General features: G+C 52.9%; 1 protein-coding gene across 2 annotated transcripts in view; it reads right to left on the bottom strand.

Moving 5' to 3' along the window:
• The window catches only part of KSR1 (kinase suppressor of ras 1), a 148,720-nt gene that overhangs the window by 43,998 nt on the left and 91,133 nt on the right, over positions 1–13,589 (bottom strand). For both annotated transcript variants that reach the window (XM_059379713.1, XM_059379714.1), the window contains exon 3: positions 866–1,013. In XM_059379713.1, coding sequence (XP_059235696.1) covers positions 866–1,013 — 148 coding nt within the window. The remainder of the gene's footprint in view (positions 1–865; positions 1,014–13,589) is intronic.

Here is a 13,589-nt window from a genome sequence, read left to right as displayed (position 1 = left end):
TCTTCGGAACCGAGCAGAGCTCTCCACACTGTGTTCTGCATTCAGAGGAGAACTTGGGACAATGGGGTCCAGGAAAAAAAGAAAAATCAAGCCCAATCCTCTCTGGGGGGAAAAAAATCAAACAGAATATAAAGTTTAGTAGCTTCCTTAAGCCTCAGGCAGCCAGAAATAAGACAGGTGGCTCAGATCATTTAAAAATGGGACTAATTCTTTTCATCAGGCTCACTGTAAAGTCTTCTCGGCGTGGTGGGAACCTGAAATCATGACATTTAAAGTTTCCAAGGCAAGATTTAAAAAGCCTGGAAATAATTCCCAAGGAACTCCTTGTAAAGCCAGGATGACACCCTTTGCCTGGGGCAGCCATTTACACACTCACAGCTGAAACATCATACAATTTCTCTCATCGTACTCTGCCTTCTGAGCACACAACCAGCAGCCAGTGGACACAGGAGAAGGAGAGAGCAGGCTGGGGGTGAGGTGAGCCCAAGTGGGGAGGGGGCTAGAATACAGGGAGCCGAGGGACGGTTCAGAGCCCCACATATGTGCTCAGAAGAGGGGAAATCACACAGGGTCCAACCAGTGGACCAGACTAAGGTCTCTGATGATAGTAAACGCTTCCCTGGGTCCTTCCTAGCCTAGAGCAGTCGAGAGGCAAAGCCTCTATTTCAGATCAGACCACCAATCACACACACTCTGGCCTTTCCAAGCTGCCCCAGAAACCCGGGGTCACACTCGTCCCACCCCTGTCAGTGGCCCCAGGGAATCAGGACAGGCCTGGAGAGGGCAGGCTGGTGTTCCAAACCGGGTGGAGGGACAGGGAGCTGACGGGGCTGGTCTCCACACTGGGGAGGCCGGTCCTACCTACCCAGACCTGTCACTTTCCGCAGGCAGGCAAGGGCGTACTGCAGACGGCCACACTCCTCGGCACTGGCCCCATAGCGCCGAAGCGTCTCCTTCACCTTGACCTCGTTCATGTCCAGCAGGGCATCCAGCGTGAGCTCGCTGAGGATCTCCTGAGGGAGCACAGAAGGGACAGACGGAGAGCTAGTGAGCACTCAGGCCGGCCCTGGCACCCTCCCCAGCCTCTCTGTGGCCTGGGCTGGGCTCCCCCGCTGAGTGGCAGGGACCAGGTGCTGGCAGGCCGGCCTGCGGACCAGAAGCCACCACTTGCGAGAGGACATAGGCAGCCAGCTCTCGCCCCCACCCCCAGCACTCCAAGAGACAGCAGCTGAGCTTGGACGCTGGAGCTCCAGAGCTGGGGTGGGGGAAGGACAGAAAAAACAACCAAGTTACGATGAGGGCACGTTGCCTGCTTCTTTCTTTTTATGCCTCTGCACAGAAAAATGACGAATCACGACAACTTTTGAGAATGACAAACTTCAGATCAAGACGGCCCTTTGAAATTCTGCTGTATCGGAATTAGAGAAGATAGATTCCAAATAAAACTGGCTTAAGGAGAGAAGGATTAAAAAGAATGAACTTGGGACGCCTGGGTGGCTCAGTTGGTTAAGCAGCTGCCTTCGGCTCAGGTCATGATCCCAGTGTCCTGGGATCGAGTCCCACATCGGGCTCCTTGCTCCGCAGGGAGCAAGGAGCTTCTCCCTCTGCCTCTGCCTCTGCCTGCCATTCTGTCTGCCTGGATCAAAAAGCTTCTCCCTCTGCCTCTGCCTGCCATTCTGTCTGCCTGGAGCAAGAAGCTTCTCCCTCTGCCTCTGCCTGCCATTCTGTCTGCCTGGAAGCAAGGAGCTTCTCCCTCTGCTTCTGCCTCTGCCCGCCATTCTGTCTGCCTGGAAGCAAGGAGCTTCTCCCTCTGCCTCTGCCTGCCATTCTGTCTGCCTGTGCTCACTCTCTCCCTCTCTCTCTCTGATAAATAAATAAAATCTTAAAAAAAAAAAAAAAAAGAATGAACCCTCACCAAGCACCGTCCAAGACCTTGCAACCTCGCCTTATTTAATACCCAGTCAAAACCTTTCCAGGGTTCAAAGCAGCAGAGAGGAAGGGAGAGACGGACGTGTGACAAGGACTCTATGTGACTCCAAGGATGGAGGCGCCACATGAGAAAGGACGCAGGGGGCCTCCAGGACAGAGTGGCCCCTGGCTGACCTGTAAGGGAAAGGGAACCTCAGACCTACAGGCAGAAGGGACTGGCTTCTGCCCACAACCTGAACGCACCTAGATGCGGCTTCTTTCCAAAGCTTCCAGATAAAAGGCCAGTCTTGCTGACCCCTTAAATTCTTGGGCCTGATGAGATCCTATGCTGGGAAGCTAGCTGAGCCAGCCTGAGCCCCTCTACCCCCTTCTCCTCCTAAAGAACCGTGAGCTAAGAAATGGGGATGTTTTAAGCTGCTGTGTTTGTGGTTATTTGTTGTACAGCAACAGAAAACTAATACAGAGAGAGAATATTTGAATCAAGGCCTGACTTCAAAGCTTGTGCTCTTTCTTCTCTCATCAAGGAGGAAGAAAACCCTTCCAGCTCTGACCACTCTGAAGAATGTGGGATCCCCAGGCTGGAGCAGACACACGGGAAGATGGCCTGCGTCTCTGTCCTCCAGTGACTGACATTAAAACAAACAAACAAACAAAACAAGTCACTGCAAAGCAGTATAATATGGCTTAGCGCCATAAAGAAAGTTCCAAGAGCTACCTGATGGTTAGCAGGGAAGGGAGGGTGGCACTGGGGATCAGGATTTTTCTTCTTTTTCAGCCCCTTTCTAGAATTTCTAGATATTCTATGTCAGGGAAGGCCACACATCCCACCTCAAATGATTCACATAAAGTTTATAGTTCTTCAGAATCTAAGCTCATTTTCATTGATGTCAGCAAGCAGTGTGATTTTCTTCTACAAGAGGTATTGTCCATTCGTGCTGCTATAAATCATAGACTCAGGCATCGACACTGAAGCTGACGGGAGATACTGGCTGTGAGTCCTTAGAGCAATAGTCTGGGGGGTTTTGCAATGCTGGTGGTGGGGGCCCCCCACTGGGGCCTGGGGTCTGGCTGTATTTCACACCCCTGCCCCGTGTCTTGTCTGTATATTCTTCAATCTCCAGGACCGTGGACAAGAATCTCCTAGCTGTTTAGAGCATTCACATATAAATTTGGAAAAACAGATATGAAATATGCACCAAACAGCTTATCGTTGACTGGACAAGCCCTTGGTCGTCAGAAATTCTTCCAGATGATAAAACAAGAACATTACAGGAAACCGCTGGTAACAGCACAGACAGGAGGCTGGTCAGATAAACGTCCCCAGCAAGCAGCTTTGTTTAATCCATGTGGTTCCCTTTGTTGGCCTCTGAGGCACTCTTCATCAAAATGCAGTTTTCACATCTTCTCCCTTGCCTCTGCTGTGAAAACCAATTTGGCGATATTGTCCCGAACCAATGGCAGTGACGTTGACCATCCCACCCTGGAGCAGCGTCCTCTATGCTCACCAAATGGTGTATCCCCCACCCCCACCCCCCATGATAACTCAGCAGTTCTCCAGAACAGAGATTCAGAAACAAGCCTAGAAACCCAATCCCCAATCTAATTATCATGCAAATAGGGCTTTTCTTCCTTCCAGTCGGTCTTTCTATTCCTCTCTTCCCCACCCACACCAAGTTTCCATTTCTCAAACACAGTCAGTTCGTTTATTGTGACAAACCACCTGCCAAGACAACGTGCCCAGTGCCCCGCATACTCTCTCAGGTCAACACAATTCAGCCAAGGATGGGTGGTGAGGCGCACCTGCCGGGGTCCCAGGGACCTCAGGCAGGACAATCTAAGGAACTCCAATCCCACCTGTGTGGGATCCCAAGCTCCTTCGATTATCCACCACCCCCCTCCCAGCCCCACCCCCACACCACCACCGCTGCCATTCCTCAACCTGTCAAAGGCTTGGGAAGGCAAGAGCTACCCTGAGGGGAAACAATTTTTTTCAAAGTAAGTTAAAGGAATTAATTTCTATCTGCTTTCTGGAAAAAAAGTAAAACACTATGAAATGGAAATTATTTGTTCTTTATTGAAGTAAAGTAACCCCCTAGGAAAGAGAAAGAATACGTTCAAATCCATTCCCTTTAAAAAAAAAAAAAAAAAGGAAGAAAAAAGGTACTCCCTTCAAGCTTCGAATTAGTGGAAAGTTTCTCCCACTGCCAGGAGGCTTCACGGATCAGCCCACGGCACAGGAAGGAGGCAGCAGAGGCCACCTTCCTTCTCCTCTGCTCTCCTTATGCTCCATTTTCAAACCAGGGGTCAGTGAAGACAAAACTGGGGGGCAGGTGGGGGGACTGGGACAGAATTGCCGATCCAGGGTCCCACTTACAGTTGAAGCTGCTCCTCCCTCTCCCAGGACAGGCCTAGCTTCTCGAGGTGTGAACAGCACATGTCCATCTATGAAATGAGAGTGCTAGCACACAGTCATGGTGGTCATTTCTGACTGCTCCTTTCACCCCCTCCCCCCTCCCCCCTGCTACAGGGTTGGATCACTGCAGTGGGGAGAGGGACCACTCCACTCTACCTAAAAGCTATCTACAGGTCAGCCCGTTACCCGGAGGAGTAGGGTTTCAAATACACAAGCCTCAGGGTGGGGCCCTGGGAAGAGTGAGACCAGTGAGGATGGGGCCCTCCCATCTGTCTTTTATTCGAGACAAAAGTAGTAAAGACACTTCTTTACTGGACAAGAAAGCCAACAGCAGCCAGGACAATGCTAATCAGAAAACCACCCTCTGCCTTCACTCAGTGTTGGGATCTGAGGGGAGGCAATGGGAGGGTTGCCAGATCTCACTACAAGGAAATCTGGGGGCGCCTGGGTGGCTCAGTGGATTAGGTGTCTGGCTCTTGATTTTGGCTCAAGTCTTGATCTCAGGGGTTGTGAGTCCAAGCCCTGTGTTGGGTTCAGTGCTGGGTGTGGAGCTGGTTTAAGACTCTCCTTCCTTGTCACTGCTCTCTCCCCATCTTTAGAGAAAAGAAATTGAAAATAATGGGGGAAAAAAATCTGGATCTTTATCTTAAAATAGCTAATTTGGGGCACCTGGGCGGCTCAGTCAGTTAAACATCAGACTTTAGCTCAGGTCATGATCTTGGGGTCCTAGGATCGAGCCCCACATTGGGCTCTCTGCTCCGCGGTGAGTCTCCCTCTCCCTCTCCCCTTGCTCATGTTCAATCTCTCTCTCTCAAATAAATAAGTCAAATCTTAAAATAAATAAATAAACAAAATAGCTGATTTTCAAATGGTAGCAACCAATGCAAAGCTGTGCAGACAAACAACCATACCCCTGAGTCCCACAGAGCCCCGAGTCAGGAGACCCTATGAGAAGAATGGGACACCTTCCCAGGTTCTGTCTGATTAGCAACTTCTAAAGCTTCATTTCTGTAGGCAAATGGAGAAGGAAGGCAGCCCTGTGGCAGATGCCCTGGGCACCACAGCTGGGGTGGCCTGGCCTTCTCAGTGAGGTGTCGCATGCTGGCCCTGGGACCCCACCATGAAAACAAACTGTCTGGGCTTTTCAATGCCTACAAGTGATCTCGGACCTGAAGCTAGATCAGTCAAGGTGGGGAAGTGCCTGCAGGGTAGGGTTTGCAAGCATGCTGGAACCAGGGGAACCTGTATACAAAGAAAAGGCAGTCTCCCCCTCCCCCCAGCTCTCAGCAGGACCTCCAGCTAGATGACAGTCAGACTAGATGAGTGGCTGGGCAGGCCTGCTATTTCCTCCAGCCTCGGCCCTACGCAGCTCAGCACCCCCGACCTCACACACGGATGTCATCTGCCACCCACAGTGACAGGCCCGGCTGAGGTCAAGTTAGAAAGTTCTTTCAGACCATGTGCAACTTCTCCGGAGCACCTTCCACATGGAAAGCACATTAGGGAATGAGCCCCACCAGCTGCTGTGGGTAACCTCACATGCCCGCTGACGAGCAGGCAGGCGAAGTTGCTCTGAAGCCTCGCTCAAGCCCAAGAAGCCCCATGGTCCCAGGAGGGCCTCCTGAGAGAGGGTGAAGACTGAGAGTCCATATTGCTTCGAGGAGAATTCCTACCCCGCCCATCCCAGCTTCTGTCAAAAAAGAAACCGTGAACTAGAAACCAAGAAGGGAAGACAGGGCTGCCCAGGCAGTGCAGGGGACCCCACGCACGGGTTCCAGCAAGGTTCTGGCTCACACCTGAACATAGCAGTGGGGTGGCAAGAACTGGGGACAGAGCCAAGAACACTGGCTCCCGGCCAGTTCCTTCAGGTCCTAGTTTATGTCCTCCAGTAGGTGACAGGCGGCTATTCTTCCTGATGACCTTTAGACAGGAGGGTTGGTGGAGGGCTGAGGTCACTCCCGGTCTATGATGATTCACCTGCCGGTTCTGTTCTCTAGAGCAGGAGTCCAGGATGGGCCCGGCCAAACACAGCTATACCCTCCCCTCAGCAACTGGCTGCAGGTCACGTCAGGGGCCAGGCTAAGGATCAGATGGCATCCTGGGACTTACCAGCAGCCACGGGGCTGCCTGGCATCTATACTTAGAAACCTGTGCCGGTGGACACAGAGAGCCATCCACACTCGCCATGGTCAGTCAGGAAGGGGGATGCCAGGGGCTCCAACACCTGTGCGTGGGCCATGTACAAAAACCCGGGCAGCTCCGGGCAGAATTCCAGTGAAGGCTGGGGTTAAAGGAAGGCCAAGAGGCAAACCCACACCTTGTGTTTCTAGTTAGCCTTCTGGTCCCAGAGTGTGGGATGGATCCGTGCTTCCAGCTCTCCAGGTCCGTTTGCAGAATCCAGATTTCTTGGGTGCAGGCTGTCCCCTGACCCCCCACTTCCGTGGCTGCGGGTTAATGAGAGGGCCGGAATCATTTACCACAGATGCTCCCCTGGGGCTGGTCACACCAGAGAGGCCAGAGGTGGACCCCCAGAGCCCTATGGATGGGGACACAGACCGCTACACTCCTCTGAGGCCGGGGGGCAGCTGGGGAGAGGGGAAGAGCGAGGTTGCTGTTCTGGCAGCCCAGGTGGGGAGCCTACATGCCTACAGCTGGGAAGGCAACACCTGCCAGATGTTCCTCCCTGCCCTCTGTCCATGGCTGGGGCTGAGGGGGAGGAACAGTGAGACTTGGGAGACAACAGCTGGAAATTCTGGGAAGCACAGGTGGGGCTGAGGCAGTGAGGGCCTGGATTGGGCAGCCTTCCAGGGTTTCCATGGCAATCAACAGACAACTTTGTCCACAGGGTACTGGCTCGGTCTAGGACCAGTCCTGGGCCCAGTCTCCTCCTATCTCGGTGCTGGGAAATGAGAAATACCCACTCCCCGGAGAAGCCAGCCACATTGTGGAAGGCTTCTCTCCACTACCTCCAGCCGGACAACATAGTAAAGGAAGGGCCAGACCTGCTCACTGGAACCCCCATGACCTTGGGCAGTCCCTATCCCTCTCTTGGGGTCTGGTCTCATCATCTGTAAAATGAGTGGGTTTGGCTGAATTAGACTGGTGGCTGTCAACCCTGGCTACACTCTGGTATCACTGGCGGGGTTGGGGGAGGGGGTCGGGGAAGGGATGCTTTTCAAAAGGGTCCTGATGCTCACATTTCACCTCAGACCAATCAAATCAGGATTGCTCAGGTGGGGACCATGAGAAGAGACAGGCTGCAGGGCCTTAAGTCTGGCTAAAGTAGCCCACGACAGAAGGTGTCTGAGAATGCCCAGAAGGCAGGTCTGGCCAGGGGGAGGGGAGGGCTGGGCCCTGGGGTGGACAGCTGCCTGTCTCCTCATGAGGCCCACACTCCTTCAACTCAACCCCAAGCCTAGCCCAAGCTCCCAGATGTCCCAGGAGAGGTCTGTGCCTGCCTGCCTGCCTCCCCACTGTAAGACCGGGTCGGGGCTTGGAGAATGGGGAGCCAGGCTGGAATCCTCAGGGAGTGGCTGTCTCTGGCCTATGCATTTGTACGTCTGGGCTTAAAAGCCTCAGAAAGCTGGGGCAGGGCTGGGGTAAGGTGTGGAAGAGGAGGGATGCGAGTCAAAGGAGAGGAGGGAGCCAAGGAGGCCGTGGAAGAGGGCAAGTGATGAGCATTTACTGTGCATCTCCTAGGGGCCAGGTGCTCTGCTAGAGGAGTTACAGAAGGCAACACGCACAGTCCTCCGAACATCCTGAGGTGGGTGACAAGGTTCAGAGAGGGCAGGTAACTTGCCCCAGACCACACAGCCTGACTGGGAAGACTGAGGCCTGGCCACCTCTTCCTATTCCCAGCCAACTGGCGCTGTCTGCGCTGATGCCCTCTGATCCACTCTATCAAGTGAGCTCTTTTGCCCAGGGCAGAGTGCACTCGGCATCATAGGTCACAGCCGGTTTGCCCGGCTCCATACCCACCCTTACCCCTGTGCAGAGCTTAGTCGACCTCTGGTTGTGGGGTTACAAGGGCCTGCTGGCGGCTTCCCAGGGTCTTCTCCCCCACACTCCCTTCCAAGGCCCTATGTTCTCCTCGTGCCCTCTGGAGGACACCCGTGCTTCCTAACGCCACCTGGGACAGGATTTCCAGTTTCTGGTGGTGTGGGCTGTCACCCCAGGGGCCGGCCCCACCTTCCCGGAGAGCCTGTCTTTTGTCTCCCGTGAGCCCCAACGTACCTAGAACAGGGATTGGCAAGCTTTTCCTGAACAGAGAGGGAATGATCTTCAGCCTTGCAGGCTATATGGTCTCTGTCAGAACCATCCAACCTTGCTGTTAGATCCCCAAACAGCCAGGGACAAGATGTCAACAAATGGGTGAGGCCACATTCCAGTAAAACTATGGACGCTGAAACTTGAATGTCTTATCATTCTCAGGTGTCACCCAACAGTCCTCTTCGCTTTTTTCCTAGCACTTTAAAATATGACAACTGTACAAAAACCAGTGGTGGGCCGGACTTGGCCCATGGGGCACAGTGTGGCAACCCCAGATCTCGGGGGTCATCCAGCCACTCAACACACACACATCAACTCTGCGGGGTCCCATCAACTCGTGGCCCTGTGCCTCAATGTTCCTTCCTTCCTGCCACGCTCTGTGCCAATAGGTCTTCTCCCTGTCCAGCCCCCCAACACACAGTGTGCAGAAGGGGACACAGAGGAGAGGCCCCCAGGGAGGTCCCCACCTGCCATTCAGGCCACCTGCATTTTGTCACCTTCCTCTGTGTCACTGACACACATTCCCAAAACTGCTCCTCCTGGTTGTGGTTTGAAAACAGCCAGATGCATCCCACATTAAAAAAAACCATCCCTTCCCCAACACACACACACACACACACACACACACACACCCGCTTCGGGGCTGCATGCTTACCCCTCCGCACGCGCTACTCCCAAAACAGAGACAGGAGACACGTGGGTTTCTCCAAGGCCAGGTCTCTACACCCAGGATGTTTGCTGATTATGAGGGGGAAAAAGCCCTATTGTCCACTAGACTCCAGAGTAAACCTCAAGTCAGAAATGGAATACTCTAAAACAAATAAACAAAAATGAGCACATTCAAAGATAAGATTGGGGTCAGAGTGGGGCAGGGGGACAGCTTGCCAGCAGCCAGAGGGCTCCACGAACGCTGGGGTGACGCTTGACTTCTGGGGAACTGGCAAACAGGAAAGTCCCTTCCTGCACAAGTAGGGCAGGAGGCGGGGTGGGGGGTACAACTTCCCCAGAGCAGTAGGCCCTCCCTGCCATCCCCAGTTGACACAGCTGGTGAGAGCTGGACGAGCAGGGGACAATGAGGATGCGAGCCAGGCAGCTGTGTGACGAGAGGCTACTGAGTAAGGAGGGGTATATGAGGGACCCTTCCCACAGGGACACCTCAGAGCGGGAGGGGGAGCTCTAACTGCCCAGGGACAATGGCCCTAAACTGGGACTGTACCTGGCAAACTGGGATGCCTGCTAATCCCACATAGAGGGTGCAAGGGAGCAGGGTCTGGTTTAAGATGGATCTCCCATGGGAAACCCCAGCTCTCCTAGGGCAAAGGCACAGACAGGGGCTCCTGGGCACTGCCATACCTGTGGCCATCTTTACTCTTGGCTGGTAGGAGCCCCCTGCGGCTCTCTAGATCCAAACACACCATTAAAAAGAGGGTTCCCAGACAGGTCTACAGTTTCTTACTTCTTCCTCCATACCCATGGGCGGGAGCTGAGTTCAGTCACCGAGGACCCCCGCACCAGAGAGTGCCCAGGCCTGGTATGTGCCTGGCCCCACCTTGGGGCCAAGAGCCAAATCACAGACCCCTCCACCAGAATGGCACGCGCTAGTGTCCAGTTATGCTGTCTGTCCTTTGGGGTTGTTTGTCTGTCTATCTGGGTAGGGGATATGCAGAGCCACACAAAGGGCGCCCAGGCCAGAGACCCGAGAACCAGGCCAATCCACCTGAAAACAGGGGCCGCATTGTTTTCATGCCACTCCCAAGGGCATCCACTCAGGAGACCAAGATCTTTCAGGAGATCTCTGTAGTTTTCCAGAAACCCTGTAAACAACTCCTGCCCCACAGCAACAATGGGCCTCAAAGTAAGGGAACCCAGTGGAGCCCAAGAGGATGGCCAAGACTTGAGCCAAGGAGCGCCTCCCTGGTGCCGTCAAGGTGTGAGGGCATGAAAGGGGCTAATGGATACTCATGAGGTTGGATACTCAGATGCAATGGAAGGATAAATCCTTCCTCTGCCACGGTCAAAGGGCAGGGTTTAAAAGGGACCTTAGAAACAGGTTAGTCCAACACTCACTTTATAGAGGAGAAAATAGAGGACCACAGAGGTGGGGAGACCTTGCTGAGTCACCTTGAACAATAGCACCAAGACCAGGGCCCAGATTTCCCAACACCCCTGCCAGTGTCTGGCACCAGGCTATCCCGGGCCTCTGAGAGAGCTCACTGTTGTTCATTATGGGCGTTCCTCACCCAGATGTAAAGGTTTCATTCCTGCCAGAGTCTCCAAGCTGCTCTAAGAGGTAAGCTAAGGGTATGAACTACCCTGAAATCTGCCCTGAGAATCACCTCCAAAGGTGCTAGCCTGAGGGACACCAAGCCAGGTGCCTGCCTTGTGGACCCAGAGCCCTAAGGAACCCAGAAGCAACAGGCTTCCGGGGCTCATGGCCTCACCCAGAGCCCAGCAAGTCTCTTATGTCTTGGTGGCTTAAAAGATAGCAAGTGGGCAGAAACTCTCCATTCCGTCTTCTTGTCCACCCCAACCCATGCCCACTGATGACAGTTCAGCCTTTCCTTCTTTTGGTTAAGCAGCAGCAAACCCTACACCAGCTACACCCAAACATTCAAGTCCTGCAACGCGGCCTAAGACCTGCCCTGGGTCGAGGCACGCTGATTCTTACTCAGCTTCTCTACGTGCTTCCTCTTTCCACAAACAGTCTAGTCATAAAAATAACCACTACTGCTCCTGTCGCTGCTCATGTAGTGGGCCTGCGCACAGCTGCTCGGTAGCTAAGGAAAGGGAGACTCAGAGAGATTAAGTGACTCACTGAAGACACGGCCAGGGAGTGCCGGAGCCCGGAGGGGACCCTGACCCACGTAACTCCACGCTAGCACTCACAGCCTCTACACGCTTTGGCCTCCTTGGCCTGGGTGACCAGAGCCCTGACAGGCAGGGCTGGGGCTACCTAAACAAGTCTCATTTCTTAAGCTCCCTACAGAAGGAGCAGGCTCAGAACAAGAATGTATCCTGTTCAAACCCAAAGCATGAACAAGCCAAAAGTCATTCATTCACTGGAAGAATGGGGAAGATCTGTTCCAGTAAGATCCTGATGGTTCTCCAGCCTGTACCACAAAAGACTCAGGGAATGAAACAATGAAATGGAAATCATAATCTAGATCTCTCCAGACACGTTCTACAGACAATGAGCAAAGCAAGAACTCGGGGCCCAGCCTGAACGTACTGGTTCTGGGGACCTGCAGAAGGGCCACCGGATCCCGGACCCCAGCACCTACCTTGCAACCCTCCAGCCTGCGCTGGTCCAGGCTTCCTGTTTCTTGCAGGACCACAGGTGGTGGGGTCCCCGTGCCCCTTGCAGCCTTGGCCATCACCCAGCTCCATAGGCAATGCATGGTGAGGGGCCCAAGCCCAGGGCCCCCGGCAGCCGCAGCCCCGGGTGTGGTGTCTCAGAGAAGGACAAGGCAGGGAGAGGAGTTTCTGTTTTCATGACTGTAGTGAACAGTCACTGTAGCCAAAAATAGTTTGTGCCTGGGAGCTGGGGAGTCAGCACATACCTCCCGGAGCAGGTGCTGGTTGTGAGACACTCAGGCTCTGGTGGGCCTCACTGCAGGGTCCTAGAGCCAGGGACCCGGACAACCAGGATACCCGGAATATCAGGCCATGGACAGAGAAGTGTTCTCTGCCTCACTGCTCACCTCCAGAAAGTTTGACCTCAGTCAACAAGGAACATGACCATAGCCCCCCTCCCAGTGAATCATTATCTGGGGAAACCCCACTCCCCACATGAACTCCAATTACCCCCAACCCTCCTGGAGCTCTCAGACATTTGGGGCTGGCTGGTTTGGATGCCCTAGATGGCACCCAAGACAGCCATGAAAAATGAGGCTTGGCTGTCAAAGCTCTTAGAAGGATACGATGGCAACAGTGAACTTTACTCGATGCACATGAAAAAGAAAAATGTAAAAGAAGTTAAGGGGCTGCCTATCAGTGTCTGCCTATCATGTACGGGGGGGAATTTTGTTGTCTTTCCTGAGCTATTTTTTTAATTTTCAAATTTTCTTGCAATGAACATTTGTAATTACTAGATTTAGTAATTTATTTAAATTAGAATTTCTAATTTCTAGAATTTCTAGTAATTTCTAGATTTAGAAAATGTTGCTTCAAAATGAAGCAACATTTCAAAATGAAGCAACATTTCAAAATGAAGAAATGTTCAGGGATCACAGAAGGAATGTATCACGTGGTTCCATCTACGAGAATTTAAAATGTGTGTGTGTGTATTTTGTGACCCCTGCTTTGGAGCTGGGTATGAATCCTGGCCACGACATGTACCATCTAGGTGACCTTAGGTAAGTGACATCATCAGTTTCTCTAGTTCAGTCGCATATTGGGCATACAAGCATTGCCTCCTGCTATAGGACTAAATATTCGTACCCCCACCTCAAAACCTAATCCCCAGGGTGATGGTATGAGGGGGCAGGGCCTTTGGGAAGTGATCAGGTTATCAGGCTGGAGCCCTCAGGAAAGGATCAGTGCCCTTCTATAAAGGAGACCCCAGAGAGTTGTCTGGCCTCTCCCACCATGTGAAGACAAAGCAGAAAGACCACAGTCTCTGAATCAGGAAGTGGGTTCTCACCGGACACTGAACCTGGCGGCACCCTGGTCTTAGACTTCCCAGCCTCCAGAACTATGAGAAATAAACTTCTGTTGCCTATAAGCTCCCAGTAAGCCCCCAGCCTATGGTATTTTGTTAAGAGTGGCCCAGGTGGACTAAGATGAGACACTCCAGGTAAAGCTCATAGCTCAGCCCCAGGCAGGATGGGTACACTCACTAAAGAATTAACAGCCCAGGGGCGCCTGGCTGGCTCAGTCAGTGGAGTGTGTGACCCTGTGTCTCAGGGTTGTGGGTTCAAGCTCCATACTGGGTATAGGGATTACTTAAAAATAAAACAATCTTAAAAAAAAAAAAAAA

The sequence above is a fragment of the Mustela nigripes genome, chromosome 16, assembly GCF_022355385.1.
Source record: "Mustela nigripes isolate SB6536 chromosome 16, MUSNIG.SB6536, whole genome shotgun sequence".
NCBI lineage: Eukaryota > Metazoa > Chordata > Mammalia > Carnivora > Mustelidae > Mustela > Mustela nigripes.
Note: the sequence above shows the minus strand (reverse complement) of the source record. Positions and strands in the feature narration are given on the sequence as shown.